We start from the raw sequence: 27385 nt of genomic DNA, 5'->3' as shown, positions 1-27385 counted from the left end.
TGGATTTCACCAGTTTCCTCATTTCCCCACCACCCCCCTCCCCAACCACACTTTATCCCAGATCCAACCTTCCAACTCGGCACCACCCTCTTGACCTGTCCTCCTATCCGCTCCCCCTCCTCTCTGACCAAACACCTTCATCCCCACCTTCATCTACCTATCGCACTCTTTTTTTTATAATATATTTTTATTAAGAAAAAATATTTTTAAATATTACAACAAATACAAAACAATGCAATTCAAAACAGTACAAAAATAGTACAAAACTAAACCCAAATAATAAAAAAATTCCCCAACCCACCCTCCTATACAAATGTATAAACATGTATAGAGAAGTATAAAATTAAAAAAACCTAAACTAGCTATTTAACTAACTAAATAAATACCTAACAACAAACAAATAAATAGTAATAACTCAGCCCAGCCAAACAACACTCATATATTCACAGTTCCTCCTCCCTGGATATTGGACTCATGAAACACAATCGTTATGGCTATATAAAAGTCCTTGTTAGTGTGGCAGATAAATCTGTGTCCAGGTATTTCAAAAAGGGTTGCCATGTCTTGTAAAAATTCTCAGTTTTGTGGTGTACCATATTTGTGAGAAAATCCAGGGGAATATGCTCCATAACAATCTTCCGCCAACCCGACAGGCCTGGGGGTTTTTCTGATATCCAACCTAGCAAGATATTGTTCCTTGCACAGAATGTAAGAATATTTAAAAGTTTTGCGTTATGTGAGTCTGCAGGAAATACAATGGGTAGGCCCAAAAGGAGCGAAATAGGGTCCTTCTCCACCCCTACACCTAAAATCCTCTCCATTGCACCCACCACAGCGCTCCAATATGTTTGAAGCCTGTCACAAGACCAAAGACAATAGGTAAGAGTACCCGTACAGACCTTGCACTTGGGACATGCTGAAGATACCCCTGGTTTAAATTTTGACAAACCGTCTGGGGCCAAGTGGACCCTGTGGAGAATCTTCAACTGTAAAGCATGGGTCCTATTACAAATTGATGTCTTCCTTGCATTCTCCCAAATATCCTCCCATGCCTTACCAATCGCACTCTTAGCTAACTTTCCCCCAGCCCCCCTCCCATTTATCTCACAGTCCATTTGGCCCAAAAGCCTCATTCCTGATGAAGGGCTTATGCTTGAAACATCGATTCTCCTGCTCCTCGGATGTTGCCTGACCGGCTGTGCTTTTCCAGCACCACACTCCATTCTACTCTGATTTACAGTCGTCAATGTCCCCTTGGAGAAATGCTGTTGTGACACTCCAGTGCAGTGCTGACAGAGTGCTGCATTGCTGGAGGTGCCTTCTTGAAATGTTAAACAAAGGTCCCATTCTGATTGTTTATGTGGATAGAAAAGATCCAATTGGCACTAAGTTGAAGAATGCTGGGAGGGTATCCTGATCAATATTTATGCTGAAGTCCAGATCGCCAGTAACTAAGCTTTGCATTGTCGTTTACTGTCCTGTGCACACACATTTCTCACAAAGATTACACTTTATTGGCTGTAATGCACTTTCAGGCAGTTATTGGTCATAAAAAAGGTGCTATACAAATGTTTGCCTTCTCTTTTTCTGTTTCTAAGTATTGTAAGAGGTGTTGAACTCACACCAAACAACTGGAAGAGGCAGTTTGAAGTGCAGGGTGATTTTCCCGCAGTGGACCCCCGCAAACTTGCAAAATCCAAGGATTAAAACTAAACAAAAGGGTTTGCGGGACGTTGCTGTGAACCAATTGGTTCAGCGGTTGTCACCCACACCCGGCGCTAGGACCACGCGGCGGCCGGACTGGCTGGCCGGCTGGGACCCGGATGCCCGGCAGCGGTGGGCGTGGCCAGGTCTAGCCTGGCCGAGCGTGCGCGGTCGCGCGCCGCCACTGTCGTCACCACGCAGGCGCGGGCGGGCGCGGCGCCGCCGTGACCCCGGGTTACCGAGCGGAAGTCTCGGCGAGTACGTGGCGGAGCGGGGTTCGCCCGGCGGCGCAGAGCCGAGGCCTGGGTCTGGGCGGAGAGGCCTTTACCCCCCCCCCACCCCCCTCCCTCTCACAGCCCGGTATAAAGAGCGGGGCCGGCGGCCAGGGATGATCAGGTTACAGCGGCACTGGCTGTGGATCAGTCACACGGTGCGGCAGATGGCCAGGAGGCCCGAGTATGTGTGCGGGGCGGTAGCTGTCATCTGTACCTTGTTCAGCCTCAGCCTCAGGCTCGCGCTCAGGTAAACGGCAGGCGGCGGGAGGGGGGATACACCCGCATACCCCCCCACCCACCTCCCACTGTCCCTGGTGTAACCCGCCCCCCACCTCCCACTGTCCCTGGTGGACCCCCCCCCCCACCTGCCACTGTCCCTGGTGGACCCCCCACCTGCCACTGTCCCTGGTGGACCCCCCCCCCCCACCTGCCACTGTCCCTGGTGGACCCCCCCCACCTGCCACTGTCCCTGGTGTAACTCTTCCCCCCCCCCCCCCCCCCCCAGCACTGTCCCTGGTGGACCCACCCCACTCCCTACCCACCTGCCACTGTCCCTGGTGTAACCCCCCACCTCCCACTGTCACTGGTGTAACCCCCCCTCCCCCCAGCACTGTCCCTGGTGTACCCTCCCACTGTCCCTGGTGTACCCCCCCTGCCCCCAGACTGTCCCCGGTACACACACACACACACCCCCACACCCCCCAGCACTGTCCCTGGTGTACAACCCCCCCACCACTGTCCCTGGTACACACACACCCCCTCCCTCCCTCCCTCCCTAGCACTGTCCCTGGTTCCCCCCGTCCCAGCACTGTCCCTGGTGTACCCCTGCCCCCCCCCCCCCCACCTGGGTACCCCTGCCCCCCCCACCCGGGTACCCCCCCAGCACTGTCCCCGGTGTACCCCCCCAGCACTGTCCCCGGTGTACCCCCCAGCACTGTCCCCGGTGTATTCCCCCCCCCCCCCCCAGCACTGACTCTGGTGTATTCCCCCCACACCCCCCCCCAGCACTGTCCCCAGTGAGGAGCAGGAAAATCAATGTTTCGGGCAAAAGCCCTTCATCAGGAATAGATGTAGCTAAGAATGAATAGTTCACTTGTTGTCTTTTTGCGTGGGGGAAAAAAAAATAAATTTTATTCATGAGGTGGTGAGTAGAAGCCAAATAATTGTCATAACTTGTATTTAAGAAAATATTTGGTAAGTGAAGAATGAGAATTACAAATTTAACAGGGAGGTTAACCAATTGTATCACTTTTTTTGTATCAATTGTCATAAACTGGGCAACATGTTGAATTGTGCCACTTTATAACATTCAGTAAATTATTTTACAAAGACAACTTGAAGCAATGACCAAAACTTTTATGTATTTAATTGTCTTAAACAATGACAGCAGCTGCAACATCAGTTACACCAGAGGTGGGCGTTCTTTGTGTATCTGGAAAATCTGCTGTGAGTGTGCCATAATGAATTGCACTTTACACCTATTTGTCATCTGTGTCTGTGCAGATATTGTTTAACGCACTGAAACCCAGTGTTGGTTCTATTAAGATGATTCATCACTATGAATTCTGCTGGGAGCTGTGACCACGAATCTCAATCCTTGATGATTTTAGGTCCTCACCTAAACTGAGTAACTCAGAAAGTACTTATTTTTGAGAGAGGGGGTTTTGTTATTAGGGAGGTTTGTTTTTCCCTTGATTTGCGATTTTAAAATTTGTGATGAGTGCATAGAATAGTCATAATAATGTTAACCTTTTTACTAATTTTGCTTATGTAGTTCAAGTATGCAAATATCTTTGGAGGGCAGGAATCAAACAAATAAGCAAGAGACCCTTTCATCTATAATCTATACTTCTCTTTTTAAAGTAACCTTTTCCACTTGAAATTTTTAGTTTAATTACACTATTTATTGGTTCTCAAAACTGCGGTATACTACAACACATTCAGTATGATAGATCAATAGTATAAAGCTCCAAAATGTAACCATTGTCACATTTAAGTAACACCAAAATGCACTAACTAAAAGAGAAATAGCTTATATTTATATAACATCTTTCCTAACCTCAGAGCATCACAAAATGCTCCACAGTTGAAGACTGACTTTTTGAAGTTTAGCAGCCTAGATAGGAAAGCAGTTAGGCAGCTTGTACGCAGAAAATTCCCAAAAACAGCAATGTGATAGTGATCAGACAGTCATACAGCACAGAAGCAGACCCTTCAGTCCAACTTGTCCACGCCGACTAGGTATCGCAATCTGACCTTTTCCAATTTGCCAGCATTTGGCGCATATCGCTCTTAAATCTTTCCCATTCATGTACCCATCCAGATGCCTTTTAACTGTTGTAATTGTATCAACCTCCACCACTTCCTCTGACAGCTCGTTCCATACGTGCATCGCCCTATGTGAAAAAAGTCATCCCATTGGTCCTTTTTAAACCTTTCTCCTCTCTCTCAAAACTTATGCCCTCTAAGTCTATTCATGCCTGTCATGATTTTATAAAGTCACCCGTCAGCCTCCAGCGCTCCAAGGAAAAAAATCGCAGCCTATTCAGCCTCTCCCTATAGCTCAAACCCTCCAACCCTGGCAGCAAACTTTTAATATTTGCCAGCACACGTGAAGGAAAGAACACCTGCTATTTTGCCAAATAATGTGTTATCTTTTATGCCATTGAGAAACAAGTGCACCCTGTTGATAGTTTTAGAAGTTTATAACTTTTTTAAAGATATTTTTGCATGGCTGCACCAATGTGGTAACTTAGAGTTATATGTAGCTTGTACAGAAGTGTTTTTTCTAAAAACAAACGTGCCTGCACAATTTATTTTTTTAAAAAGTAACTTATAATTGAACATAGCTAAAGTGCACACTGATCAGTAAGCTATATGAAGTACCTCACTAATCATGCACTGACAGGTTATATTTATAATGCATTTTTAATGTCAAACATCCTCTTGGTGGGCATGGTCCAAGGGGCTTTGCACAGTTTCCAGCTTCTTGGTTTGGGAATGTGGAAAAGGCACACACTTTTTTTTTCCTGTTTGAGCCTTTGGACAGCTGCCTCAATCTTTCATCCTCAGCACTTAGTCTGAACCTTGAGGGCAGCACTCCACTGGAAGATCAGGTTTTGGTTTGATCTTGCTGTTGTGTATAGAGTGGATCTGATTGGGGTAGATCTTGGCTCTGGGGCAGACTTGACCTTTGTAGTCAATGTTAAATTGTGAAAAGAGCTACCAGTTTCAGATTTTCTCCTCCTTTTATTCTGACGAGCTGCTAGCCTGAAGCATTCCTCTGTTTCTTAGTGTAATTTGTGGATGTAGGTGTCATGAGCTAGGCCAGCACTAATTAACTATTCCCAATTGCCCAGGAAAAGGTTGTGGAGGTGGTGAGCTGTTGTCTTGATTTGTTGCAGTCCATTTACTGCCGGGGCACCCACAACACTTAGGGAGGCAGTTCCAGGATTTTGACCCAACAAAATCTAATCTAAACAGTGAAGGAATGACCATATAGTTCCAAGCCGGAGTGCTGAGTGGCTTGCAGATGGTGATGTTGCCCCCTATCTGCTGCCTCATGCCCTTCCACACGGTAGAGGTTGTGGACGTGTTTCCTCAGGCGACTGAAGGCCCTGCTAGCACACTGGAGACAGTGCTGGATCTGAGGAAAAGGCTGTGAGGACAACAATATCAGATCTGACACGAAGATCCTGGCTTACTGAGCCCATCGTCCTATATGGCTGCGAGACATGGACGGCCTACAGCACAGGGTCTAGGTTAGAGTGGTACTGGAAAAGCACAGCAGGTCAGGCAGCATCCGAGGAGCAGGAAAAATGACCTTTTGGGCAAAATTCCTTCATCAGGAATGAAGGCAGGGAGCCTCTGGGGTGGAGAGCCCCTCCCACTTATCTCTCCAACCTGGAAGTTCTCTGCCTCCCCTCCTGATGAAGGGCTTTTGCCCAAAAGGTCAATTTTCCTGCTCCTCAGATGCTGCCTGACCTGCTGTGTTTTTCCAGCACCACTCTAATCTAGAATCTGATTTCCAGCATCTGCAGTCCTCACTCTTGCTCTGTCTACAGCACACCAAGGCGTTGGAGCAACACCACCAATGCGAGAACCTGTGAATCCACTGAGAAGAAAGACGCACCAACATCAGCATCCTCAACTAGAGCAAAATCTCCAGTATCGAGGCATGGACTACTGTTGATCAGCTGCGATGGGCTGGGTATGTTGTCTTCATGACTGACACGAGACTCCCCAAGCAGATGGTGTACGACTAGAAGAAAGTGAGGACTGCAGTCGCTGGAGATCAGAGTTGAAAGCGGTGGCACTGATAAAGCACAGCAGGTCAGGCAGCATCGAGGAGCAGGATAATCGACGTTTCAGGCACAAACCCTTCATCAGGAATGTGTACTCCCAGCTTCAAAATGTGCTTCAGTGATATTTTCAAGGCCTCACTGGCAAATGCGGCATTCCCACAGACATCTGGGGATCACTGGCCCAAGATCATCCAAAGTAGAGAAGGAACATCTGGGAAGATGTCGAGCATCTTGAGACTTGCCTTTGGGGAAAGAGCGGAAGCCATGCGAAAACAACGATAAGAGCGCATTGTATACATTTGAGTTTAGAAGGATGAGACGGGATCTGATTGAGACGTATAAAATTATTAATGGATTGGACACTCTGGAAGGAAGGAAGCATTTTCCTGCTGATGGGTGAGTTTAGAACCAGAGGACACAGTTTAAAAATAAGGGGTAGGCCATTTAGACCAGAGGTTGAAGAGAAACTTCTTCACTCAGAGTGGTGGGTATATGGCATGCTCTGCCCCAGAAGGCAGTGGAGGCCAAGTCTCTGGATACTTTCGAGAAAGAGTTGGATAGAGCTCTTAGTGACGATAAGGTAGAAACAGGATACTGATTGTGGATGTTCAGCCATGATCATAATGAATGGTGGTTCTGGCTCAAAGGGTCAAATGGCCTACACCTGCACCTATTGTCTATTATTTTCTATTGTCACACCACCTCTCCCACCCTTTCCCGTGACCACCACCTTCCCCAAGTGTAACAGAGCCTGCAGAACTGCATTGGTTTGTATAGCCACCTGTGGACTTGCTGTGTGTGGAAGAGAGTCATCCACTTTGCGGATACTGTTGGAGCAACTTTGCGTTCCTGCAGTGCATCTTCTAGATGGTAAGCACTGCTGTCACTGTTGATGCAGAGTGGAGCAAATGTTGAAGATGTTGGATGGCACAACAATCAAGCAGGCTGCTTTGTCCTGGATGTTGTTAAGCTTCATGTTTTTGGAGCTCTTCTAGGTCAGTGGAGAATATTCATTCCATTCCTAATTTGTGTCTTGGCGGTGGACAGGCTTTGAGGAGCTGGGAGGCAAGTTTCTCATTTTCACGCAGACTACCTAACTTTTAACCCACCTTGCAGCCTCATTATTGAAATGGTTGGTCTAATGTAGTATCTGATCAATGGAAACTGCAGAATGTTGACCATTCATTCATTAGTGGTCCCTTGCAGGTGAGGATGACTCTCTTCCACACTCTGGGTAAGGGAAGATGCCTGTGAGAGTTTTTTTTCATGTGGGTAAACCATTACATGCTGGCTGCCACACGGGCTTAATAGCGCAAGGTCTTGGTCCAGCAGTGAGGAGTGTCCAAGATAACTGGAGACCAGGCACTGCTGTTTGGCCTTTGAAAATTAATAGTGTAATGTTTAAAAGTGAGGAATTCAGTAACTGTAATGACACTGAATGTTGACGAATGAAACTTTTTCTATTTGGAGCTGAATGTAGCCAGGCACTTGTGTGGTGTAAATGTAACTTGACAGTCATCAGCCCAAGCCGGAATGATGTTCAGCTCTTGCTGACGTTGATGACTTTGGTATTTTAAGAAATCATGACTGGTGTTGAACATTTTCCAGTCGGCTAGGCTTATCCAGTCCCACAGATCCAAATATAGTTCAACCCTTAAGTATGTTTCCTTTGGTAGTTTAATCATCTTGAAGCAACTGGTGGTCTTTGTCAGTTCAGTCTGCATAGGGACTTTTGGGTAGTGCACAAGGTCTCCGTTGAGATCTCCTTCAAAATTCAGGAGTATGGTATTCACTCTGACCTACTCTTGGTGTCAGCCTTGAATTTTTCAATGCTTTGTCTCAAGCGAGAATTGATTAAACAAAGAGCAAAACAAAGAAAATTTACAGCCCAGGAACAGGCCCTTCAGCCCTCCAAGCCTGAGCTGATCCAAATCTGCTGTCTAAGCCTGTTGTCCAATTCCTAAGCATTTATATCCCTCTGATCCCCATCTACTCGTGCATCTGTCCAGACGCATCTTAAATGAATTTACCATGCCTGCCTCTACTACCTCTGCTAGCAACGCATTCCAGACACCCACCACCCTCTGTGTAAAGTACTTGCTGCATGTATCCCCCTCAAACTTTTCACCTCTCACCTTGAAAGCGTGATCTTTCGTTATTGAATCCTTCACCCTGGTGAAAAAGCTTATCTCTGTCTACCCTGTCGAGACCCTCCATGATTTTGTAAACCTCAATCTCCTTTTTTCTATTGAAAACAAACCTAACCTACTCAACTTCTCCTCATAGCTAGCACCTTCCAAAGCAAACAACATCCTTGTAAAGCTTCTCTGCACTCTCTCCAAAGCGTCCACATCTTTTTGGTAATGTGGCAACCAGAACTGTACACAGTATTCTAAATGCGGCCGAACCAACGTCATGTACAATTTTAACATGACCTACCAGCTCTTGTACTCAGTACCCCATCTGATGAAGGTAAGCGTACCATATGCCTCCTTGACCACTCTATCCACCTGTGCAACAACTTTCGGGGTACAATGGGCCTGAACTCCCAGATCTCTCTGCTCATCAACTTTTCCCAAGGCTCTTTCGTTCACTGTACAATTTGCTCTAGAATTAGACTTCCAAAAATGCATCACCTCACATTTGCCCCAATTGAATTCCATCTGCTACTTTTCCGCCCAACTCTCCAGTCTATCTATATTCTTTGACAGCCCCTTTATGCTTTCTCTTACTCCACCAATCTGTGTCATCTGCAAACTTGCTGATCATAACAGCAGTGCCCTCTTCCAGATCATTTATATATATCACAAACAAATTTTGATTCTGCAACCTTGCATCTGATAAGTGTGCTACCAAGTAGTGGCTTAACAGATCTCCATTCTACATTCTGGATTGAAGAGGTGACATTACTACATTTTAAAGAACTGTAGTAGAAGATAAATGATTTTAAAATCAATGTCTTGTCCCTGAAAAACATAGAAGGCCTACACTTTTTTTGTTTGGATGTTTTTGTGTGGTAAATGTGTTTTACCTGGAAGTAATTGGTAACTCTTTAAAGGAGACATGGTGAACCTAATGACTTCAGAAAGGTTGAGTAATCAAGCTTGAAATAGGTTCAAGCTCCATTCAAGGATGTGAACACGTCATCTAGGTGATCTTTCCAAATAGTACTAAATTTGAGTATGCCTTCAGTTTCTCATTCACAGCAAGACATTGCTCCCAGTATCCTGGTTAATGTTCCTCCAATAGGCTAGAATTCCTCTGTTTTCCCTGATTGCCAAACTCTTAATTTACCAGGTTATTCATCTCTGTTGCTTCATTAAGGGAATCTTCTGTATGTACAATAGTAGCTGAGTTTAATTTCAACAAGTCATAAAAAATCAACTAATTGTATTTGGAACATAACTTGGCCTATTCTTTTGCAAGGCGAGTAGAGTATAGTCTTCTTGAAAGTTCCCAATAGTATTCTCATATGTTGTTCATAGCGTGAAAGTGATCTGTGACCTCCATTCTGTACACTTCTATTACTTGAGCTCCTGATTCAATTAGCAGGTTTCTTTCAATTAATAGGATACTAACAGAAATTGAGGCTGTATGCTTTTTACTCTTGCCAGGTCTACAACAGTTGACAAGTTCTGAAGAAGGGTCACTGGACCTGAAACAATTCTGCTTTCTCTCCAAAGATGCAGCCAGACGTACTAAGTATCTCCAGCAATTTCTGTTTGATTTCCAGCATCTGTAGTTGGTTTTTTTTTTGTTTAGGTGGTGTAGCTGGCAGGTACCTCCTTTTCAACAACTGGAAGTGATGATATGAACATCATTTGAACATCTCCCTCTTGAATAGTGGCAGAGCCCAGAGTGTGAAACCAAAAGACCAGGCTGAAAGTTTCTTGACTTTGTCGGCCAAACATGCCTATGACATTACTCATCCTTGCGTCCTCCTTTGGTCTCCCTCATCACAGAAATCAGTCTTCAGACAATTCAGTTCACTCCATGGCTGAAGATTTGACAGTGTGCAGTGGATGTTGCAAAGGCTATGGGCTTCACAGCCTGAATCTAGTGTTGAAGAGGAGAAAGTGAGGACTGCAGATGCTGGAGATCAGAGCTGAAAATGTGTTGCTGGAAAAGCGCAGCAGGTCAGGCATGGAAAAGCGCAGCAGGTCAGGCATAAGCCTGAAGAAGGGCTTATGCCCAAAACGTCACAATTCCTGACGAAGGGCTTATGCCCGAAACGTCGATTCTCCTGTTCCTTGGATGCTGCCTGACCTGCGCTTTTCCAGCAACACATTTTCAGCTCCAGTGCTGAAGACTTGTGCTCCAGAAATAACTGTCTCCAGCCAAGATATTCCAGTAAGTATGGAGTCAAGGTGTCCTATTTGAAATTGGGGAAACTTTTTTTTGCACTGGTTGGAATTCCTATCTAGTACACTGGAAGATAGTTGGAGTTGTCAAAGGCTAGTTGTCTCAGCCCCAGAACATCTTTGTAGGAGTTTCACAGGTTCGATATTTTAATCAACCTGTGTTATGCCACACTACTTCTGGAGTAGATGAGTCTTAAACCCTGGCCTCCTGTCTCAGCAGTAGGGCCGCTACCACTTTGCCCAAGAACCCCAGTTTTCCAGGGTCATGTTCTAGGATTAACCATCTTTATTCGCTGCTTCATCAATGACTTTTTTTATATAAGGTCACAGAAGTGGTTGAGAGTTTCATTTTATGGTTGCACAGTTTGGTGTCATTAGAAACTCCAGGTAGTAATGCAATTGTCTGCATCCTCGACAATATTCAGGCTGGGCTGATGAGTAACATGCACCATGCATACCACAAAAGGACCAGGCAATGGCTATTGCCCACAAGGGAGTAACTGACTGCCTTCCCTTTATTATGAATGGCATTTTTATCATTGGATTCCTATTTGACAAAGTTAGCTGGACCAGCAATATACCTATTGTGACTACAAGGGCAGGTCAGAGTCTGTTGATTAAGTGTCTGATCTCTTGACCCTCCACAACCTCTCTCAAGAGATCCAAATTAGAAGTGTGATGGAATTCTCCAGCTTTGCTGAATGAATTTGGCTCCAATAAAAAGAGAAACTTCACGGCTAGAATTGTTGGTATTCACTCCCTTTACTAGTGTGTAATGACAGCATTGTGTACCATCCATAACTTGGCAAGACTACTTTTGGCCTCACCTTCTAAATCCACTGTATCTGCCACCTGGAGCACCACCACCTCTAAAGCACTCATTTTTATCACCATGTAATGGGTAATTGTGATGGGCAATAAAAACTGGCCTTGCTAGCAGCTTGTCTCCTGTGAACGCATGTATAAATTAAACCTTGGTGCGGTAGTAAAATAATTAACTCTCTCGTTTAGTTTACATAGTGATAGCAGTAACTGTCTGTATGGTGGGTGTTTCACCAGGTATGGTCATATTTTATTACAAGGCGAAAGTGAGGACTGCAGATGCTGGAGATTAGAGCCAAGAATGTGGTGCTGGAAAAGCACAGCAGGTCAGGTAGCATCCGAGGAGCAGGAATATTGATGTTTCGGGCAAAAGCCTTTCATCAACAATGTTCAGCTGGTTTTGCCACTTCATCTGTATTGATTTAATCTGATGTCTATTTTTAATACTTTATTTCTGTTTAGAGAGCAGCACTACAACCTACATTCACTACATGAATTCATCCCGGCCTGTGAAATAATTAGCTAACCTTTTAAACATGTATTAATATCACAGTAAATTCAATTTTATAAAGCCATAAGTACAAGCAATTACTTGAATGCATTTAATTTTTAAAAAGGGGTCCTGTTTAACTTTTAAAAACCAATTGCAACACTACTGCATTAACCAACATTAATCGCCTATGGATTGGTGAACTTGACCAAAGTTCAGCTTCAATCCAGGCAATACTTTATAATTTCCTCTAGGTTTTCCAGTTGCACCCATTCAAAGTTGTCAAGTCTTCAGTGGATTGCATTCGTTTTTCGTATTCACATTTAAAAACAAATTCTTTCAGCTGTATTTGATAGCATGCCTATAATTGAACCCTATAGTGTGCCAATTTCTGTTTCTCCAAAAGGCCACAAATCTTGCTGCTTTTTTTTAAAAAGTTCAGGCTGGCACACACCAGGGCAGATAGGAATAGGTGCATGCATCATTTATTACAATCAAAAATGTCCCAAAATTTTGATGGAAGTGCTGCACTGGCAGAACTCTGATGCCAGTCTCTGGGTTTTATCATTCTTAAATTTAAAAACCAGGTTTTCATTGCATTTGGTAATGTCCACAGACTCCAATCCAGTAGATTGCAATCCCCAATATCCTATTATATTTCCGCAGTATCAATGTTTTGTTGCTAGGTGGCACTGTATCACATACTATTCATTTTTGCTTCATTGGAAGACACAAACACTGAGTTATAGAGTCACAGAGATGTACAGCATGGAAACAGATCCTACGGTCCAACTTGTCCATTCCGACCAGATATCCCAACCAAATAAAGTCCCATTTGCCAGCACCCGACCCATATCCCTCCAAACCCTTCCTATTCATATACCCATCCAGATGCCTTTTTAAATGTTGCAATTGTACCAGCCTCCACCACTTCCTCTGGCAGCTCATTTCATACACGAACCACCCTCTGCGTGAAAAAGTTGCCCCTCAGGTCTCTCTTTTTTTACATAGAACATAGAAAAATACAGCGCAGTACAGGCCCTTTGGCCCTCGATGTTGCGCCGATCCAAGCCCACCTAACCTACACTAGCCCACTATCCTCCATGTGCCTATCCAATGCCCGTTTAAATGCCCATAAAGAGGGAGAGTCCACCACTGCTACTGGCAGGGCATTCCATGAACTCACGACTCGCTGAGTAAAGAATCTACCCCTAACATCTGTCCTATACCTACCACCCCTTAATTTAAAGCCCCTCGTAATAGCTGACTCCATACGTGGAAAAAGGTTCTCATGGTCAACCCTATCTAAACCCCTAATCATCTTGTACACCTCTATCAAGTCACCCCTAAACCTTCTTTTCTCCAATGAAAACAGCCCCAAGTCCCTCAGCCTTTCCTCATATGGTCTTCCTACCATACCAGGCAACATCCTGGTAAACCTCCTCTGCACCCGTTCCAGTGCCTCCACATCCTTCCTATAGTATGGCGACCAAAACTGCACACAATACTCCCAATGCGGCCGCACCAGAGTCTTATACAACTGCAACATGACCTCAGGGCTCCGGAACTCAATTCCTCTACCAATAAAAGCCAGTACGCCATATGCCTTCTTCACCACACTATTTACCTGGGTGGCACCTTTCAGAGATCTGTGTACCTGGACACCAAGATCCCTCTGCTCATCCACACTACCAAGTATCCGACCATTAGCCCAGTACCCCATCTTTTTGTTACTCTTACCAAAGTGAATCACCTCACACTTACCTACATTGAACTCCATTTGCCACCTTTCTGCCCAGCTCTGCAACTTATCTATATCCCGCTGTAACCTGACACATCCTTCCTCACTGTCAACAACTCCACTGACTTTCGTATCATCCGCAAACTTGCTCACTCAACCTTCTAGCCCCTCCTCCAGGTCATTTATAAAAATGACAAACAGCAATGGTCCCAAAACAGATCCTTGCGGAACACCGCTAGTAACTGCACTCCAAGATGAACCTTTACCATCTCCCACTTCCCCCTCCCTTCCCTCCCCCCACCCCCCCACCCCACCCTAAACCTATGCAGTCGAGTAGTGCACTCCCCCACCTCAGGGTGTCTATTTACCCTATCCATGCCCCTCATGATTTCATAAACCTCTTAAGGTTCCCCACCCCCTCAGCCTCCGACGCTCCAGGGAAAACAGTCCCAGCCTGTTCAGTTTCTCCCTGTAGCTCAAATCCTCCAACCCTGGTAACATCCTTGTAAATCTTTTCTGAACCCTTTCAAGTATCACAATATCTTTCCGACAGGAAGGAGACCAGAATTGCACGCAATATTCCAAAAGTTTGAACAAGTGCACTTGGCTACATATATTTATTGGCTTTCTCTTCATATCATGAACTTGACAGAAATTGCCAATCAGATATTGTAGTCAGTGTCAAAGCTGTGGTGTTAGCCGCTGTTCTTGGAAAGCTGCCTGAGAAATTTATCGATGGCATTGGTGAATTTCATCCTTTTCCCCTTCATCACTTTAATTCTAGTTTCTGCTTGAGAGGATTTTTGTCATTCAACAGCAGTGATCTCGTCCAAGGCACCAGGTGGCGATTGCACAGCAAACCTGGAAATAAAATAAAAAATTTCTGGAGAAACTCAGCAGGTCTGTAGCATCACTGGAGAGACATCAGAGTTATGTTTCGAGTCCAAGGGCCCTTGTAATTAACAGAAGTTCCAAGTAAAATATTTCACTCCAGCCATGTTGTAGTGATTTCAGTTGAGTGCTCTTTTATACGAAGCAGAGGGAGCAGAGGTAAGCCATTCAGTAAGACTATGGGTGATCTAATTTTGGTCATGATTCCACCAGCATTGCTGATCCTGCTCCCATATCCCCAACTCTCCTTTATCAATCAAATTTCTACCTAACTCAGCTTGGCGTGCAGCAACTGAGCTCGCTGTTATCCATGCTTTAACTTGATTTATCTCTTTTTTTTTGTTTTCTTCTTATGGAAAAAAGACATTTATTTCTAATTATATCTGTTATCTAACTTGAGTGATCTCGGTGTTATTTGTTAATATCGCTGTAGTTATTTTGTTACGCAAGGTACATAAATATCACTTTGCCCCAATTTTTTTTTTTTGCTTAGATTTTTACCTTATTTGTCACCCTGAAAATTAAGAAAATGAAATATTAATCTAGCCGAACCAGTTAGTTTACAGTGCAAGAGGAAAAATAGTGAAAAATGCTTTGTGGGCATCCAGTATCTATGAAACATTTTTTTACTTTCCATCAAAGTCCAAAACATTTCTACTGCTGAGTTATCTGATGATGAAAACACATTTTATCATGTATTAGCTGAAAGATTAAAAAGAGGTTCTCAGACCAGGCAGAAAACAAATACTAGATGTAGAACCAAAGTCATTGACAAAATATGTATGTTAGTAATCTTATACATGATCTCTTTTAAAATAAAGAGGTTGCTATTGTGAAAGTTGGCTGCATTTATTTAGCGGTCAATCGATATCAAGAAGAGAAGGCTTGTGGACTGATGTAGCAGCTTTTAAAACTTTGGGATGTCACAACTTTATACAGGTATCTGGAAAATGCTTTAAAAACTTTTGTTTAAATCTTGTTATAGACTGATATTGCAACGCAGTCTTGCACAGCGAGGTACCAGAGACAAATTAGTAACTTTTTGTAATCTTAAATAATGGCCTTGACACAGAATGATTTGTGTTCCACAGTACATTGAGTATAGGAGTTGGGATGTTGTGTTGTAGCTGTACAGGACACTGGTGAGGCCACTTTTAGAATGTTGTGTACGGTTTTGGTCCCCCTTCTATAGGAAGGATGTTGTTGACAGGTTGCAGAAAAGACTTGGAAGGATGTTTTGGAACTGGAGGGTTTAAACTATGGGGAGAATTAGGCTGGGGCTAATTAGGCTACAGTGTGGGTGATTCCAAAACTAGAGGGCATAGGTTTCTTTTTCACACAGGGTGGTGCACGTATGGAATGAACTGCCAGAGGAAGTGGTGGAGACTGGTACAACTACAACATTGAAAAGGCATCTGGAGGGGTCTAAAGGGAAATGGGCCAAATGCTAGCAAATGGGACTAGGTCAGATTGGAATGTCTGGTCAGTGTGGACGAGATCGACTGAAGGATTTGTTTCTGTGCTGTATGAATCTAATGACCCAGCCTCCACTTCCATCTCTGTATTAAATGAAAGACCCCTTGGTTTTTAAAATCTTTGGGAAATATTTTAACTAATGAGAGGAAACATGTAGCTCTTACCCTTTCAAGCCCCTCAGAGTATTATATTTCAGTAATCACCTCATTCTTCCAAACTCCATTGAGTATTAGCCTAACCTGCTTGACTTTTCCTTGTAACTGCTCAACCCAGAAATCAGCCCTGTGAACCTTCTGTCTGTCTTAAGGTGACCAAAACTCTACACAGCACTCTGAAAATGGCCTCACCAATGCCCTGTATAGTTGTAGCAAGTCTTCTCTTTCATCGTGAGAAATCATCAACATTATATTTGCCTCCTTAATTATTTGTTATATCTGCACGCTGACGATTTGTGATTCAGGTACAAGGACACCCAGGTTTATCTTTACAGCAAAATTCTGCAGAATATTAAATAGTACTCTGCTTTCTGAAGTGAAACATTGAGAGGATATTACAATCTAGTTGGTATGGTGCATTATTGGATTACAGGTGGCATGGAAATAATCCTATTGAAGTGTGAAGCCTATTTGAGCAATGAATGCCCAGTAAAAATCAGAAATAACCAGCTTTTCACTGTGAATGCTCGTGAATTGTGGGGACTTCAGTCACAGCAAATCATTTAGTTTCTAATTCATGCATGCTTTGCAAAAAGCAAGATTTCAGATGGATGACATTGAGAAGTAAAAAGGTGAAACATGTTTATTTACTTTTATTTCCATTTCTGATCCTGATTGACTTGGAAGTTAAAAGTACTAAATCATAACCGCAATGACTGACATTCTTGTTAAGAGGTGAGAAATTTGAGCGCGTTATTTCCATTTAAGATGTTCTAGCAGGTTAGGCAATTGTACAATTTTAAATCCTGATTTCATTATGAGAAATGAGTGTTTACTTTTTTGGTTTCTTTTCCAGTCGAGCCAAAGATGTAGTCAAAATGGCCCCACCTCCTGTTCGGTTTTTCTCCCCCAACTCTCCTGTTATTGACCTGTACATGGGGCAACTGGATCAAGTGGAAAGATATTGTCACATATCTGAAGTCTACGTTATTCTGTTTTATGCTCCTTGGTGTGGCGAATCCATTTCTGTCAGGGGAGAAATTGATCAGGTAGCAATGAAGCTTCGAGATCAGGTGAGTGTTGATTTGTGTCCTTAAACTTTCACTGTCACCTTTGCCTTGCCCTTTGTCAATACCCTGATGGGAGTGAATAGTAAACTGAAAGTAAAACCCCATTATTCTCTGAATCGTCATAAGTGTGAAATTTGAGCAGTTTAATCACCTAGCATGGTTAATGCCTGAATGACTTTTAAGGTGCGAGGGGAGAGGCTTTAGAAAAGACTTAAGGGGCAAATTTTTTTTTTTTACATAGTGTGGTCCATGTGTGGAAAGCACTTCCTGAGGGAGTTGTGGTTGTGAGCACAGTTACAACATTGAGAAGATACTTATCTAAGTACGTGAATAGGAAAGGTTTGGAGGAATAGGAGCCAGGAGCAGGCAGGTGAGACTAGTTTAGTTTGGGATTATGCTTAGCATGGACCGAAGCATCTGTTTCCATGCTGTATGACTCTGTCTGACCTAGCTGGACAGTGACCATTATTAACTATGATCAAAGAAACTCACCAGGTTTAATCATTTAACAAGAAACTGCTTATTTATATAACAACCCTTTGCTCTAAATTATGGCAAAACAGATTATTAATTCCTAATGCAAATTTAAATGACCATCTTTGAATCCAAATACACCCACTTATTCATTAACATGTAGGGCAAACTGGCAGACTGTTTAAGAATATCATGGGTGGAAAATGAATAGAGGCACAGTTTGTGGATCTGAGTTCCAACCAAAAGGGAGAAATGAGGTGACTACCTTGCAAATTCCTTTTGAGTTTTGGTAATGAAATTCTGATGTTGTCAGCTGTGACGATCCTTAATTCAATAGTCAGTCAGTTGTACTTGACTCTTGGTTTAAATTAGGTGTTTTCTTTTGCAAAGCCTTTGAATGTCTTTTTTTGTTTTTCCCTCCAATTAGAGTGGGTGATGGACAGAATGATTTTACTTGCTGCAGGCTTTTTGCAGGCCTGTCCCAGCTGCTCGCTTGCCTCCTGGTGTCAAAATGGTCCTTTTAAAACAATACATATCTGTGTTGCTTGGCAGTTGCTTATTTTCACCCTAAAACATCTTGGTGTCAGTACAAAAGTGTCAAATCCAATTCCAAAGGGGTTATTGTGAAGCAGTGGTAATGTCCCTACCTCTGTGCTAACAAGCCTGGATTCAAGTTCCACCTGCTCGAGAGTGTGTAATAACATCTGTGAACAGGTTGCTATAGAAAATACCTCAAATCCAGTTCCAACAAGAGTGCCACAGTGTTCCAATTTTCCGTCTGGTTGTTTGAAAACAGATATTAAATTCAAACTTTCATTTTCTGGATTATATTTCCAAATTAAATGTGTAGTCTTTACAACTGGGAGTAAATCCTCAATTAGCAAATGCACTTTGGATGTTATGTGGACTAGAAGTACAATCTGGTGCAAGCCTTTCACTCTGGGGTTTTTATTTTCCCCCCCCTCCACACTTTTTTTTTCTCCCTAATTTCTATATATTATCATTACTGTATTACCCATTATATTAAAAGGTTACCTATCAATTGTCTGTTGCTAAATGATTTAACCTTGAACTTTTTATCAGTCTCAAAGCAATGGAAATTTTAATACTTTTAAGTATTTTAAGATGCTGCTAATCTTGGTTGTATTTTAGCATTTACTACTTGTTAAAAATCCACATTTTGTTTCTGGATTGAGAGAGAAACTTGGAGAAAAGGACATAGGATGTTCATTTGTCATGGATAAGTGAGAATTTAATATAATTTCAGCTTTCCAAATATTTTCAAGAGTGGGGCTAGGAAAAGATTATTTCATATTCATGACAAAGTCAGGACTGTCCTCCTAAATGAAGAGGAAGTTGATTTTTACTTTATTCCTCCCCATAGTTTTTAAAATATGGAATGCTGAATCACAAGTGATTGTATCTTAAGCGCACGTGATAAATATTTGAAATAGAATGTAAAATGATAATGGGGAAGAGTGCAGAAATCAGTAAGTAGCACAAGGAAAATAGGGTGAACCTTCTCCTTTATGAAATTACAGATGTGAAAGGAAGGGAGGATATTGCTGTAGGGGATTGAGAAAGAGGGTTGAGTATGAAACAGCAGTACCGGTGTCATTCGTTTGAGTTCTGTGGCTTAAATGTCATAATGATCTGGACATTTTTTTTCTTCTGAAGCTTTTCATAGAGACTTGTGAATTGTATTTTGAAGGCTTTTTCAGTTTCTAATCCATAAAGTGCAATCAATCTATCAAAACTTGTGGACATGTTGGCGTGGATCTTTCACTTCTCAGCACAGAGTTTGGAAAATTCTGTCCACTGAGGTGATAATACAACGTGTTGGGAGTTTGAAACTATTGTTCGAAATGCTTCATGTTTCTGTGTGTTGAAAAGTAGTGAGCAGTGGTGATGGTTAAATTGTGGAAAGTGAGTGGTTACCATTTGTAGAAAGGAGTGCTGATTTCTAATGGCCAATTAGCTGCTGGGTAATTTGAGGCTTTTAATTATAGGTAAACAAATAGATCTTTGACAGCCAAAACTACAAGTTGGTTGTGGATTACCAAGGAACAATCTCTTAATTTTTAAACTTGAGAGTACACCTTGTGCTTCCATAGATACTACTATGCATTTTAGTGTTTTCCTTGTATGCTGACACCATTAAAAATCCAGGCATCTCTTTAGTTGCACAGCTTGTTTTAATGCCTGTTTTCAGCTTGTACAGAATTAAATCCCAGAGACACAATTGGCTTCACTCATATTTTTTTAATTGGGGAAGCTGTTTTAAATGGCAATCTATTAATCTGGCTCAATTTCTAGGGGCAGTATGCTGCATGTAGGAAAGAACTTTAAGTTAAAAGTTTAACTACTGAACATAATTACTGTTATTTGGGTAGCAAAACCAGTTCATTTCTTTTCAAGGGTGCCAGAAAGCCTAAATTATAACTCCTAACTCTTTTTTTTTTTGTCTTAAGATTATGACTCAGCTAGGAATCTTTTAAAATAGCAATGCTGCTCACTTGATTTTTATGCAGGAGATTAAAGTTTAACTTCAGTTTGATGTGGACTCCTACCCGAGTATTTTCCTTTAGAATTATTGATGAGACTGAGGTGGCAGTAAGCTATTTTTAAATTGTGTGCCTTTTGACACTGACCTTCCTGCCTCCTACGCCTTGACGCCTACTTGCTCACCAGTTATCTATTGTTGGTGTGTCGTAGGTGGCTCTTAGATTAGATTGAAATGTGTAATTTAAAAAGATTAAGATTTATAAACATCGGTGGCTTGAATTTGTGTGGCCTTATGCAAACCAGCATAGATCATTGGAGGTTCCTTGCAGCTGTCCTTGTGTGTGTGCCTGCCCACTCCCTGAATTACTCCTTTAGCTGATTTTTTTTTCTTCTTCATTCGTCTGCCTTATACGTATTCTTGGGTTCAAGTTTTAGTGTCTGCTTGAATTTACTGGTTCAATTCCTGTTTCAGGGCAATATGGGAGGGTTTTTTTTGAATGTCAGCAATGCTGTTTCTCATGTGTTGCTGAAGCAAGTTTTGTTCTAATAGACTTGAAGGGCACACAGCTCGCCTCAAATCGTTTTTTTTTAAAAAGTGTTTTCCTTGCTGTTTTTCTCCTCTGCCTTCTAATCATCAACTCTTTCTGGCCCTTGGTCACCAAGACTAGTCATAGAATCCACTCCTCAGTAGTTCATTAATTATCATTGGAGTCTTACTTTGCTGCTGAACAGTTGTGCATTTTGAATTTGAAGTGTTCTTGGATTAAAATAAAAAAACTTTAATTGTGTTAAAGCATGATAGTGTTGCTGAGGCTGACGTAACACCATATAATGGAACTGAATTCTTCCCACTGTCTAGGTGCTGTTCATTGCTGTAAACTGCTGGTGGCACCAGGGGAAGTGCAGGAAGCAAATGAATCTCTTTTATTATCCTGTAATCCATTTATATCAGAGAAGGTAAGAAGCCATTTCCCAATTCAGTAAATGGTGACCCACCCACAAAATTTGATGACCACTAAAAATGGTTAAAACTGAGAAACATCCCTAAAAGAAGTGCTGCAACCAAAGAGATTACTTTGTGTGTGCAGGGGTTGAGGGATACTGAATACCACACTGAATATCAACTGATTGTCAATCTCATGTGTAAAATCAATCCCTCATCAATCAAAAGATCTAAACTCTCGGTACTTGCCATTTATTCTGACTCACTGCTGAAGTCAAACACACTCTTTGGTGTGCTGTTCTATGATTTTGCCATTGGTAGCAACTGGTCAGCTCCTTGTGTCTATAAAATTCATTTTGCCCTACATTTGATGGTAGGGTTGGTGGGAACAGTCTCCAACCCAACTCTGTGGTAATGAGGCAATAGGAGAGAGTGGATTTCAACTTTTCAGCTATGACTCATAAAAGCTGATTCCCTACTTGGATTAACTTTGGAACAGGAGTAGGCCGTTTTAACATTCCATTAACCATTAAAAATAGCAGCATGGTGGCTCAGTGATTAGCACTGCTACCTCACAGCGCCAGCGACCCAGGTTTGATTCCCACCTTGGCGACTGTCTGTGGTGTTTGCACGTTCTCCCTGTGTCTGTATGGGTTTCCTCCCACAATCCAAAGATGTGCAGGTCAGGTGAATTGGCCATGCAAAATTGCCTATTGTGTTAGGTGCATTAGTCAGAGGGAAATGGGTCGTGGTGGTTTACTCTTTGGAGGGTCGGTGTGGACTTGTTGGGCCTAATGGCCTGTTTCCATACTGTAGGGATTCTAATAAATATAAGCCTTGAAAACTCAATGTTTATATTACTATATTTGGTGAGTTTATTTCCCTGGTTTTATCACATTTCCCAATTGTTTGTTTTTCTGTTGAAACCGAACCCAATGACTTCGTAAAACAGTGAGAATGTGTCCATACATGTTAGTCTTGTACAGGAGGCAAATTGAAATGCAAAGAATAAGATATTTTAGAAGGGTTGCTTTCATAAATTTTGAAGATTATGCAAGTTCTGACACAAAGCTTCTTACCTGGACTCTGAGATAAACTCAAGTCTTAGATATTTGGTTTCTGGCACACGTTTTTTTTGTTTGTTTGTTATGGATTTTTAAAGGGATTCACCCTTTGAAGCCAAACATAATCCAGGCTGATTTTCTCATAATCAGGGTGAACTGGTTCATCAACTTTTCTCACCCCATTTATTATTTAAACTCCTACACGTTGTCAAGTTCTCCTTAATTTCCCAATTGTTATCACTCAACAATGTATTAAATAAAACTGTCAATTTTTTTTATTCTTCATGAAACTTTTTTTTAAGAAGCTTGGTGTTTCAAGTTACCTTTTTTTTTGACTCCTCCATATAATTCAGTAAATTTCAACTTTCAGGCTATATTTTAAACTATATTAAAATGCTTTGAAAGTTCCTCTTTCCAGTCTTAAAATGACACACATGACTGCATTCTCATGTTCGTTCAACCAGTCCTATGTGAGCTGGACTTATTAAACTAGAAATATTTTTATGGTGCTAAATTAAGTTCTCCCTTTCTACAGCAACACAGCAGTTTGTAGTATTCTCAACATTAGTGATTTGCTGTTAGTTAGCTCTACAAGTTGAAATATCCCTCAATTTGCCATTACTCCTTTGTGGTATCTCTAAACTTGAATGCCATCTACCTAGCAGGAGTAGGGAGCTTAGACAGATGTGTGCAAGCCCTGCGTATCATGGAGTAGGTATCTAATTCAGGGTAGTAACATCACATGTCTTTTTTTTTGTTTTTGCTATTAAAGGGATTATATCTTTAACCCCTTGGTATTTTTTGTAAGGGTTGGATCACCCTGTCAGTTGAACTGTATGCATTCTAGCAGGCAACCATTGCAAGTAACCTACATTTTCAAGTGTCTACACTATTTTAACAGGGAGGTAGTAAAATTGCTTTTTCTTAAAAGAAGCAACGACCATATGTTTAGTCTTTGGTCTTTGTGAAAGTTGTATTCTGTTCACCCATTTGTTTTACTTGACAGAATAAAACAGCTGTTAGTTTTGAAATTGACTGGATTTCATTAAAGTGAAAAAAAAAACACACCTGGCATTGTGTTTGATATTTCAGAGGGTGGCTTCATTTCTATCAGTTTCAGATCATCCTACTGAAATTAATTAGTGGGAAAAATGCATCCAAGCTAACAGGATTTGAATGCATTTACAGGAGGAAGCAATTATACAGACTGCCAGACAACACCATCAAATTATATAGACCATTGGAGGACCTTTTGACCCATTGTTTCTCTACTGACTTTGCTATTCGATTAGTCAAACTGATCTTGATTTTTTTAACCCCAAAATGTGCAAATTTCCTCAGACTCCTGTAATGTCATTTTCATCAATATTCATTTCTTTTTTGAGTTATTAACTAATTGACTGTAAAACTTTGGCCCAGAAGCCCAAAATTACCCAGTGATTTTAAAACTGTTTGCTAAGAAGCAAAAACAGAAGTTGCTGGAAAAGCTCAGCAGATCTGACAGCATCTGTGCAGAGAAATCAGAGTCAGCAGTTCTGAGGAAGGGTCACCGGACCTGCAACTTTAACTCTGATTTCTCTTCACAGATGCTGCCAGACCCGCTGAGCTTTTCCAGCAACTTCTGTTTTTTTCTTTCTGGTTTGCAGCATCCGCAGTTCTTTCTGTTTTTAACTAAGAAGCAGCAGTTTAGATTTCATAAGGTTTGGTTAAGCTAAAAGGGCAGAAAATAAATCTGCACTGTAAGAGATCAGAGTGGTTTACTGATCAGGGTGGTCAAGAGAAATAAGGTATTCAGATATCTATGGCTGCCATCAGAATTGTCGTTGGAACCACTTGCTGGTCCCAAATTGGACAAACACATTGAAGCTGATGTTCGCTTCTGGAGTCAGCAGGCTGTTCTGTTCTGTTTCATCTTGAGCTGGACATAATGTCTGGCAAAATCCAGTATGAGCCATTTTGCAGAGCCATCCTCTGTTCAAAGTTCAGTAAGTTCTGTCCTAACTGAAGTTATCTATCTTCCTTCTTCAATGCCTCTTTTACATATCTTAGTTTTGGGTATCATGGGTCAATCACTTGTCCATCAGCAAAGAAAAGATATTCTGTATAATCCCTCCTATGTTGATATACCTACACAGAAATTTTGTGCCTGTTATTTGCCAGAACAGTTTGCTTGACCTTCAGTCAGATGGTGGGTTTACATATGGGTCATGAGATTTAAACTTTATTGGGCTTTAGGAATATCTTGTTTCAGAGCCCATGGTGGAGACCAGTCCTTGGCAGAGAGAAACAGGTTTGCACTGTCCTGTTTTGTTAACCCAAGAAGCTCCCTTCATAATTGTGCAAGGGAACAAATTTCTACAATGTTCAGTAAAGTTGAAGATTTCCTGAAGTTTGTCATAATTCTACTCTCTTCTCCAGCCATCCCAAACAAATTTCCAATCAACAAGTCTGTGTTCACTGAATTGGGCTGGTTGGTGCTGAGGAGATACCTCTCCCTTCATCCCAGTTTCAGGCAGGATTGGAGGGGGGGGGGGGGGCGCGTTGCTGACTCAGTGACCTGCTGAGTGGCCACTGAAATGCCTTATAGGCACACGTTAAGGCCATAGGGCTGGCAGGTGTCCTTGGTGGGGGAGGAGGTAATGACACTTACCCCACCATTCAATCCATTCCTGCGATCTAAGTTTTATGTTGTTTAAAACACACTATAATATTGATAAAGGAATCAGAGACAAATTATTGAGATGTAAAAAATATCCACTCTGGATTGCAAGCTGCTGCGTTTTATTAAGTGGGTATTTTTAAAGAACTTGTTTTCAGATTTATGATGTGAGGTGGTTTCCTTTCCACTTGGATCTGTTATCCGGTATTGAATTGTATGTATGGCAGGGTCCATGGATAATATCCATTCAAGAGGTGAAGCAAACTGTTGACTAGAAGTCAACTAAAACCTTGAAAAGAGACCATGCTCATTTTCCCCTCATCTGATTAGTGGTAAATATAGTTGTGTGATGATAAAAATTGTCTGCTGCCTCTTGAAGTGAGGGAGAATATTACTCCATTTATATGAGTGAACTTGCCAAGAAGAGAAAGGGACTTGAACCTTAGGGTAGCATGGTGGCTCAGTGATTAGCACTGCTGCCTCACAGTGCCAGGGACTTGGGTTCAATTTCAGCCTTGGGCAACTGTCTGTGTGGAGTTTGCACATTCTCCTCGTGTCTGCTTGGGTTTCCTCCGGGTGCTCAGGTTTCCTCCCACAATCCAAAGATGTGTAGATCAGGTGAACTGGCCGTGCTAAATTGTCCATAGTGCTAAGTGCATTAGTCAGAGGGAAATGGGTGTGAGTAGGTTACTCTTTGGAGGGTCGGTGTGGACTTGTTGGGCCGAAGGGCCTGTTTCCACACTGTAGGGAATCTAATGTAATCTATCCAGAACCTTTCATGACCAAGGTGTATCTGAAAGTGCTTACAGCCAGTAAAACTTTTAAGTGTTGAGTGTGTAATGTAGGAAATGCAACAGCAAGCTCCATCTAGCTGATGATCTGTTCTTTGTGATGCTGTTCCTGCTCCTTGGATCCTGCCTGACCTGCTGTGCTTTTCCAGCACCACTTTAATCTAGACTCTGATTTCCAGCATCTGCAGTACCTTCTTCCGCCACTGGGATACCGCCACCGGTCTTGTTTGAAATGATGCCATGGGATCTTTTCTATTCCGTCAAGAGACCTGATGGGACCTTGATATAATGGCTTCTCTGAAAAATGACACCACCCCTTCTGAATCTGCCAAATGTGTAAACTTAAAAGTGATACTTTTTTTTTGTTTAAGCCTTTTGTTTTCTTACTACTTCTCTCCCCTTCTCTGAAGTTATCTTCTGAAGTATACATCATGATGCTCCAGTAACAAGTCCAAGTGGCTTCTATCCCTGTAAAAGCTTGACTAGGTGGTAATGCATCAGAACTAATCATGATGCTGGCCTCCATTGGCAATTTCACAATAAGAATGAGGTGTGCACCTCAGGCAATATTTTCACTTGTTATTCCTATCCAAGGCTGGCTGTTGTAATTGAATTTATTCTCATTTAACATTAGTCTCCTAACACTTCATATTTTTGGACTTGAAACAAAAAGATTTTTCTCAGGCACTAAAAAAAAAATTCCAAAGCACTTAAAGTAGCTGGAATTCCTAGGATAATTTACTGAGGAGCACATAACTCTGCACTCCAGCACAGTGATGCAGTCTGTAGTGGTTATGGATGCTGTGGGAGAGAGAAACTGGTTTATATAAAGTAACTACTGAGCTCCAATACCATTGGGTGAGTATAATGCAAGAATATTACTGCATAAAATATGACTGTGTTTCCTGCTTCATCTATCCTTAGGACAAGTGGCTAAATTCAGGTTTAACTGTTCTAGAGATTAGAACATGCAGACAGGAAAGTATTTTAGTACATTTCACAGTTTTCAAGTTAATTTGGAAAGGGCATATGAGGGTGACAATTTTTATAAATGCTGGTAATGGAAATTGCAGGGTACGTAGCTGGGCAGCTGACCGAGCTTGTTCATTTTTTGGCGTGGTAAGTTTTTTAATTGAGTGTTTCTTTGTACAGCTGCTTGCAATCCAGAAGCCATTAGTTGAAAAATTAACTGTATTAAAAATGTTACTGGTAGCTTATTTAAACATGTGCAAGTCTGTGATAACATTACAGAAGGCTTGTTCTATGGTTTTGTCTCAGCTGCTGCAATATTTGAGCAACAGCTTGGTCATCAAATTAAAAGCTCGCTGGTATGAGTAATCTCTTGCTATTCCCAAGAGGAAGAATTACTGAAATGCCGACGTACCAAAAGGGTCTTTAAATTGGATTTTTAATGCAAAAGCATTGCGGTTCAAGAAGATCATAAAATATTTTGATTAGCAAATTGCAATTTCAACATTTTTTAAGGCATCTGGGTGGCTCATGGAATTTAGATTTAATATTTAAACTTTTCGTTTTAAATATTTATGTTCGTTTGAATTCATTTCTCCTCTCGATGTAAAAGTCTCACCAAAATCTCCTTTTGTATTTTAAACCATTGGGAGAGGATTTAACCTAAACTGGCATTACTGTTGAAATGCCC

The 27385-nt window shown here is 41.9% G+C and overlaps 1 protein-coding gene across 1 annotated transcript in view; it reads left to right on the top strand.

Annotated features, from left to right (window-relative positions):
- The first annotated feature begins 2032 nt into the window (after positions 1 to 2032).
- txndc11 (thioredoxin domain containing 11) overlaps positions 2033 to 27385 on the top strand; it is an 82383-nt gene continuing 57030 nt past the window's right edge. The window contains exons 1-3 of the mRNA XM_043711987.2: positions 2033 to 2226; positions 17076 to 17292; positions 21128 to 21225. Of these exons, the coding sequence (XP_043567922.2) occupies positions 2093 to 2226; positions 17076 to 17292; positions 21128 to 21225 (449 nt within the window). The 5' untranslated portion in view covers positions 2033 to 2092. The remainder of the gene's footprint in view (positions 2227 to 17075; positions 17293 to 21127; positions 21226 to 27385) is intronic.

This window comes from Chiloscyllium plagiosum, unplaced genomic scaffold (genome assembly GCF_037043375.1).
Source record: "Chiloscyllium plagiosum isolate Xiang-an unplaced genomic scaffold, Cpla_swu_hap1 HiC_scaffold_20, whole genome shotgun sequence".
Classification (NCBI taxonomy): Eukaryota; Metazoa; Chordata; class Chondrichthyes; order Orectolobiformes; family Hemiscylliidae; genus Chiloscyllium; species Chiloscyllium plagiosum.
This window is presented reverse-complemented; position numbering and strand designations above follow the sequence as displayed.